At 33.7% G+C, this 7,215-nt stretch overlaps 1 protein-coding gene across 3 annotated transcripts; it reads left to right on the plus strand.

Moving 5' to 3' along the window:
• Window positions 1–1,140: 1,140 nt before the first annotated feature.
• Window positions 1,141–5,884, plus strand: LOC109585446 (uncharacterized). 3 transcript variants are annotated; one of them, XM_020001530.1, is made up of 10 exons: window positions 1,141–1,261; window positions 1,310–1,654; window positions 2,933–3,211; window positions 3,258–3,322; window positions 3,709–3,904; window positions 4,007–4,039; window positions 4,136–4,168; window positions 4,265–4,297; window positions 4,350–4,613; window positions 5,719–5,884. In XM_020001530.1, exons 1-10 carry the CDS (start codon window positions 1,198–1,200, stop codon window positions 5,790–5,792), a joined length of 1,386 nt encoding a protein of 461 aa, XP_019857089.1. In that variant the 5' UTR covers window positions 1,141–1,197; the 3' UTR covers window positions 5,793–5,884. The 3 variants fall into 3 exon arrangements, with proteins under 3 accessions (XP_019857089.1, XP_019857090.1, XP_019857092.1); XM_020001531.1 differs by lacking the exon at window positions 4,136–4,168; XM_020001533.1 differs by lacking the exons at window positions 4,136–4,168; window positions 4,265–4,297 and having other exon boundaries at window positions 1,142–1,261.
• The last annotated feature ends 1,331 nt before the right edge of the window (window positions 5,885–7,215 follow it).

A 7,215-nucleotide genomic window follows, 5' to 3' on the forward strand; every position in this document is an offset into this window, starting at 1 on the left:
AATTTGAGCGGAGAGAGTATGAGAAAGGAGTAGATTGAATTAGTGGATGAGATGGTGAGAAAAGCATATTTTCTTTAATTTTAAACAAAGTGATAAGTTTGAACTTCAAACTTATCACTTTGTTTAAAATTAAAGTCACAACGTCGCTTAGGATGATCCTAAGCGACGTTGTGCTAAAGTAATAAGAGAAAATTTGGACAAAAGCCGGGTCACTATATGACGAAGACCAAGATTTAGAAACCATTTTTAATGCAAAATATTGGACTCATTCAATGGATGAAGAGACAGAAGGGGAAATCGGATCCCAAACAACTGCAGCATATTCTAGAATGGGACGAATTAGAGTTACATAAAGGCGAAGGAGAGTTGAGGAAGATGAGTTACAATAAAAGTGACGATAGATAAGTCCTATTACTTTACGGGCCTTCTTTTTAACTGAAGAGATATGAAGATTCCATGAAAGATTGCATGTAAAATGTAGTCCCAGGTATTTGAAATGAAACACAGGTTCTATCATTATAAGACGTCATTAGTGACGTAGCTACATTTTTCAAATTCCAATGCAGCTGCTTCCACTTCCGGTCCATTCTCAGTTGGGACATAGTATAGTATATACTATGTCCCAACTGAGTTTGGACCAAGAAAAACTGGAATAACTTTTTATAGGAATGTAGGATAAGGATGAAACTTTCACAGGTTCTTAGTTGCCCAATGCCGCTTCAGGATCTCAGGTCTTGGGTCTCTCAACCCTTGGGAACCCTGAGAACTGGGTTCTCCCTATAAACCCAATGGCATACCAAAGCTAACCGCAATGACGTTTTATGATGTGATTATTGATGTCATAGTTTACATAAGCACATGTGGTCGAGCGCCCAAACTGATAATTCTTCTTTTAAAATGCTAATAGAGCAAGATTTTCTGATAATGATGGCCTTTATGAAGACTAGTTGACTCCAGCAGCTATTGTACTGCTTATCAGGAAGAACAAGACTGTTTTAAGAGTGAAACAACACAGCCGAAATATCGGCCATGTCTCTATGAATATCATTATAAGACGTCATTAGTGACGTAGCTACATTTTTCAAATTCCAATGCAGCTGCTTCCACTTCCGGTCCATTCTCAGTTGGGACATAGTATAGTATAGTATATTATAAGCTTATGCGTTGCCATGCAATAATCATCAAAAATTCAAAATCATGGAGAATTTTGCTCTGTTTCATCATGTTCTTCTGATCGCCATTTTTATTATACCATCCATTTGTAAGTGATGTTTGCAGTATTCTGTATAATAATAATAGTAATTTATAGCTAGGCCTAATGTTATATTGCAGCCAAATGCTGAAGTGTGTTTAGGTGCTCTGGTGACATTTACCTGTACTGTGAACGGGACTCACGTGGCATGGCGTTATGATGAAGCTGATGGTGGTGGTGACACAGATTCATACTTTGGTGCCCGGGGCAGCACGGCTAATTTGCGCCCACTTGGACGGGCACCATTCAGTACCAGAGTCACTGATGTATCTGGTGGTATAATCACGTCAATAGCAACTTCTTCTAATCTAACTCGTCGTGCTAATGGAGTGACACTTGAGTGTTCTAATGGCCTATTTCTCCCTGGTTCTGAAATAGTTAGTGTTACCTTACCTTTACAAGGTATTCAAATTTGGGTCAGTGATATGCAACTATATTGCCGTCAGTAATGTTTGATGATGCCACCTTTTGGTTATAATGCTTTTGTCTAACGTGACCAGACCACATAGTAGTGCTTTATTTTGGTAATTTTGTAATTGGTGGTTTTTAATTTTGTGTACGCCTACATTACTGGCAGTTATAATATTGGGAGCCAATTGCCAAAATAAAACTCATTATGAGTAAATTTGTATGTGTGGTTTTCATGACTTTAATTCATCCATAATAGCATGATTCGTCATAGATATTAGAGTAAAAGGGAAAGCAAATTAGGAAAGGGTGTGCATTCCTTTGTATTGTGCCATAGCAACAAATGCTAGTTACAAAGCAAGACAGCAACTTTCCTTTACTTTTTGGTTTACAGTTACCTACAGTATATGGGCTGAAGAGACTAGGGCTGAAGAGACTAGGGCTGAAGTACAAGAGTTAAAACAAATTATATATGAAACTTAGTTTCACATATAATTTGTTTTAACTCTATACTATGTTGCTGTAGTAAAAAATAAGTTCTTCTATACTATACATTTTGGAAAAAAGTACTAGTTCCCTCTTTGGTCCCCATTACAATAGCAAAATCATAAGGGAAAGATTTGAAGCAAAAACCTATTGAGGAATTCTTTTCTTCAGATCTTGCATCTTTAATTACTCCTAAAGCATGTGCTCTTGGTATTGTATGCTCAGAACAGGTAAATTTGCTGTGTTCAGTTGCTCACCATTATGTGACTGCTTAAACAAGTGATGACGAAAAAGGTAAATCAAGATGATGAGTTATTCTGGGTCTTCTGCCCATATATCTTGTCTTTGCAAAGCATACTTTTGCTAGTACAAGGATTCAGTGGGGCTAGTCGGCCCATAGTGGCTATATGGACAATAACAGCTAGAGTATACTAGTACCAAGATTTCTCCTGTTTTATGATGTAACTAGGGAAAGTAGCTTGATTTCCCAGGTTCCCAGGAATGGGAGTTTCCTATCCCTTTCATTTACTCTAATATTTATGCTAAATTATTACAATATTATGTATAAGCACATGTTTTACCAGCTTAATTGCTTTACCAGCTAATGAGAGAAAGATTGACAGGGTAGCCTCCTTATGACATAATTCATTTTTAAGTAAAATAATGTACTACATGTACAATTGTTTTAATTGTGTATAGCAAACATGTGCATGTGAACTTGGAGTATCTATTGGCCCTGTATTGGGACTCACTTGGTATTACCCCATTGCTTACTGTTATTTATAGATTTATCAGCTGTCCTATTCGTTTGTAAGGAGCTAATAGGAAGCTCTTTATCAGAACTTATCATTCATATCTGTTGGCCAAAGTCTACATGTGCTCCTTCTTATCAAGTAAAAGTTATGAGGGATGGTCAACCGGTGCTTCATAATATAACTGAAGACACGTGCTATGAGTACAATGTTCCTGATAATGATATTGGTACTTACACAATGTATGTGAGAAGCATTGATTACTTTGGAGTGATATCAGATCAACCTACAAACACTACAATTCATATTAGACGTGAGTTTTATTAGATGCAGTACGTTGTGACCATAAGTTTATTTAGGACCTAATATCACAGTTGGGTATCGTTTTAATTGTCACTCAAATAGTATTTTAATCATAATTGAGGTTAGTATGTCAGCTCATGAAGCATGCTGTTTAGCTTTGTGACCCCAAGTATAAACTAAGTCTTTGGGATCTAGCCGTAATATAATTCATTAGTTTTAGTATAGGGAAATGATTGAAAACTGTAAAATCAAAGCAACACTAGAATCATTTCAGCATTTCTAAGAACTTGAATGTACAAAAGTTTTTGTGTCCCAATTTCCACAACATTTCATGATTTTTATAAGGTGTGCATGGTGTACAAAAAGGTTATTAATTTGGTAAGTGTACGTAATTTTACACAAGCTAGAACAAAACTAGTGAATTGCTAGCAAATTTGTGTGATTAAAAGTTACCTACTTGCATTCATTATTCAAGTTTTAAAGCGAATTTAATAGTTGAATTTATAGGATTCTTTTGATGATCAACTTCCTATTACATTGTGTAATGTTAGACTAATGTCAGATGATGGATCATATAATGAAAATAAAGACTGTACCAAAGGGAATATGTTTGAATTTAATAATGCCATGTGTGGACGAAATTATACATACAATGCTATTATTAGTAATGTTGTTAATTCATCAACTGAATCTGGTCTAATAAGTAAGTATCTTATGAATTACACCTCACTAAATACTTATGCACTAACTTGTGCTGTACACGAGTACTTACTATATAGTTATTGAAATATTATTAATCTTTTAGATCTTGCGTATCCATCAGTGACAACAACTACCTGTAAGTTTCTTTATGTTTATTTATTTATTAGAATGACTTTTAATGTGCTGTACACGAGTACTTACTATAGTTATTGAAATATTATTAATCTTTTAGATCTTGTGTATCCATCAGTGACAGCAACTACCTGTAAGTTTCTTTACGTTTATTTATTTATTTGAATGACTTTTAATGTGCTGTACACGAGTACTTACTATAGTTATTGAAATATTATTAATCTTTTAGATCTTGTGTATCCATCAGTGACAACAACTACCTGTAAGTTTCTTTACGATTATTGTATTAATTTATTTATTAGAATGACTTTTAGCATATTGCAGCTCTACCACTATGTCATCTTCACAATGTCCTACTCCAACACCATGTCCTCCTTGTCCTAGTAGTAGTCCACAACAAGAATCTGAACTACCTCTTTGGGCTCTTATTATTGTCTTTGGTGTCCTGTTTGTGTCTGCTCTTACATTCATTATTCTACAGCTATGGCGGAGGCTTCGTTGTTGCAATCTTGAGTGTTGGGATTCAGTATTATGTACTTATCTCTTGTGCGATTGCTTAAAGAATTGTTGTCGTAAAGGTAAGTGATTATTCACCTTTTAATGACACTATAGTTTTCAGTGCTAAAAGGTATAGCTTTTGAAATTATTACAACCTGGCAAAGCCCCCAGGTCAATCCTCTGTTTATGCATGTCCACACTTACATTTCTTCTCTATACATGCATGTTGTATTGGAGACATAACCAAATTAAGGCACCTTAGCAAAGTGGGTATGGTCACAGCAGCTAAATGTATTTTACCAGATATTTGAGTAAATGAAAGGGATAGGAAACTCCACATGTACTTACCTCAGTCACATCATGGAACTGGAGCTATTAGCAACTAGGCCTAAATTTGTCCCTTTTTATAAAGCACCGTATATCCTCAAATAAAAGCCGGGTGCAAATATATGCCCACCAGGTTAGCAAGAAGATGGAACTATAAAAGTCATAGATGCCTTGCAGATACTTTCTTAAACTTCCTAAAGTTACTTGAGTGAGATCCAAAGTTTGACTCCCACTCTTGCCTCAAGTTCTGTTTTATTTTAAATTTATTCTGGAGGTCCAAATCCCATTTTAAGAAATAGATGCCCGGGCTTTTATCTGAGAAAATATGGTATGCTTTGCAAAGACAAGAAAATGTGTGAATAACTCATCTAGATTTTTTATCTAAAGTCATTATTTATTCAAGCAGTGAGATAACGGGGACAAACTGAACATGGCAAATTTACCTGTTTTTTAACATAAAATACCAAGAACACAAGTTCTAGAAATTAAACAAAATGCTACTTTTTAAACTTTTACTTGCCATAAAGGTAGTAGATGAGTAAAATCTTTGCTACAGTATGATAATGGTATCACACTGGATTTCTTTGAAATATCATATGGCACTAAATTATGCTAATCAGTGCTGCAGAGGTGGATAAAGCAAGTCTGGGGGTAACTACCTTATGTTGCTAGGAAATTTAATTATTTTAATAGAATAATTTGCCCACACAGCAGATTTTTTCTGTCCATTTTATTTACTCCAATATCTATGATTTACCCATGACATACATACACTACTTCAAGCATTTATTATTAATTCATAAATTTTGAATCTTCAAAAAAAGAGAAAAAACTTATTGAAATTATTATTTTTATTAGATGAAAAAATAAAAGCAAGATGTTTAAGGACAAAGTCACTTGATGAAAAACAAGAAACTGCTTCTCATCTTTAAGACAGGAATTATTACAACAGCTGCTTTAAGTATTGTCATTTCTGTAATTAATTAGAGAAATACTTTAAAAAGATTACTAATTATTAATTATATATTATTAATATAAATATTAATATGAAAATTCCTCAATTTTACTACATTTTCTGATGCATATACATGTACTTATGCTGTGTAGAAAGTTTGAGCTGATTTCGATCAAATTTTGATTTTTTATAATTTTTTAAAGTTCATCCAGAATCGGACAAAAGTCCCTGTACTATAGCACAGTGATTGTTGTAAAATTTCGCTAAAATTGACAAGTAGAAAATTCCTCAATTTTATTACATTTCCTGATACATATGCATGTACTTATACTGTGTAGAAAGATTGAGCTGATTCCAATCAAGTTTGGATTTTCTATGATTTTTTAAAGTTGCTCAAAAATTGGACAAAAGTCCCTGTACAGTACAGTACAGGGATTTTAGTAAAATTTCACAAAAATTGACAAATAGAAAATTCTTGAATTTTATTAGATTTCTGGATGCATATACATGTACTAATGCAGTGTAGAGAGAATGAGCTGATTCTGATCAAGTTTTTTGGATTTTCTATGATTTTTTAAAGTTGCTCAAAAATCGAACAAAAGTCCCTGTACTATAGTACAGTGATTGTTGTAAAATTTCGCTAAAATTGACAAGTAGAAAATTCCTCAATTTTATTACATTTCCTGATACATATACATGTACTTATACTGTGTAGAAAGATTGAGCTGATTCTGATCAAGTTTGAATTTTCTATGAATTTTTAAAGTTGTTCAAAAATCGGACAAAAGTCCATCTACTATAGTACAGAGATTTTTCAAAAATTTCACAAAAACTCACAAGTAAAAAATTCCTCAATTTTATTTCATTTCCTGATGCAAATACATGTACTTATGCATGCTGTGTAGAGAGATTGAGCAGATTCCAATTAAGTTTAGATTTTTTATGATTTTTTAAAATTTGCTCAAAAATCAGACAAAAGTCCCTGTACTATAGTATAAGGATTTTTCAAAAATTTCACAAAAATTGACAAGTAAAAAGTTTCTCGATTTTATTACATTTTCTGATGCATATACATGTACTTATGCTGTGTAGAGAGATTGAACAGATTCTGATCAAGTTTGGATTTTCTATGAATTTTTCAAGTTGCTTCAAAATCAGACAAAAGTCCCTGTACTATAGTACAGGGATTTTGTGTATGATCAGCCACAAATTTTAACTAGCCATTTACATTATTCTGTTACTGTATCAATTGCTCCTATAGTATCAGGTCACAGAACATGGTAGAGTATCAGGAGAGGATAAGATGTTGAGTGAGATCTATGCACGAGGCCCCATTGCCTGTACTATTGCAATGACTTCAGCCTTTGAACAATACACTGGAGGAGTCTTTAATGACACTA

The sequence above is a fragment of the Amphimedon queenslandica genome, unplaced genomic scaffold (assembly GCF_000090795.2).
Source record: "Amphimedon queenslandica unplaced genomic scaffold, v1.1 AMPQUscaffold_13061, whole genome shotgun sequence".
Taxonomy (NCBI): Eukaryota; Metazoa; Porifera; class Demospongiae; order Haplosclerida; family Niphatidae; genus Amphimedon; species Amphimedon queenslandica.

Excerpts from the sequence above, each read along its gene's own strand:
- LOC109585446 (XM_020001530.1), top strand. The coding sequence starts at position 1,198 with ATGGAGAATTTTGCTCTGTTTCATCATGTTCTTCTGATCGCCATTTTT. Across the intron at positions 4,169-4,264 it reads ATCAGTGACAGCAACTACCT|ATCTTGTGTATCCATCAGTG; the intron begins GTAAGTTTCTTT and ends TTAATCTTTTAG. Across the intron at positions 4,298-4,349 it reads ATCAGTGACAACAACTACCT|CATATTGCAGCTCTACCACT; the intron begins GTAAGTTTCTTT and ends AATGACTTTTAG.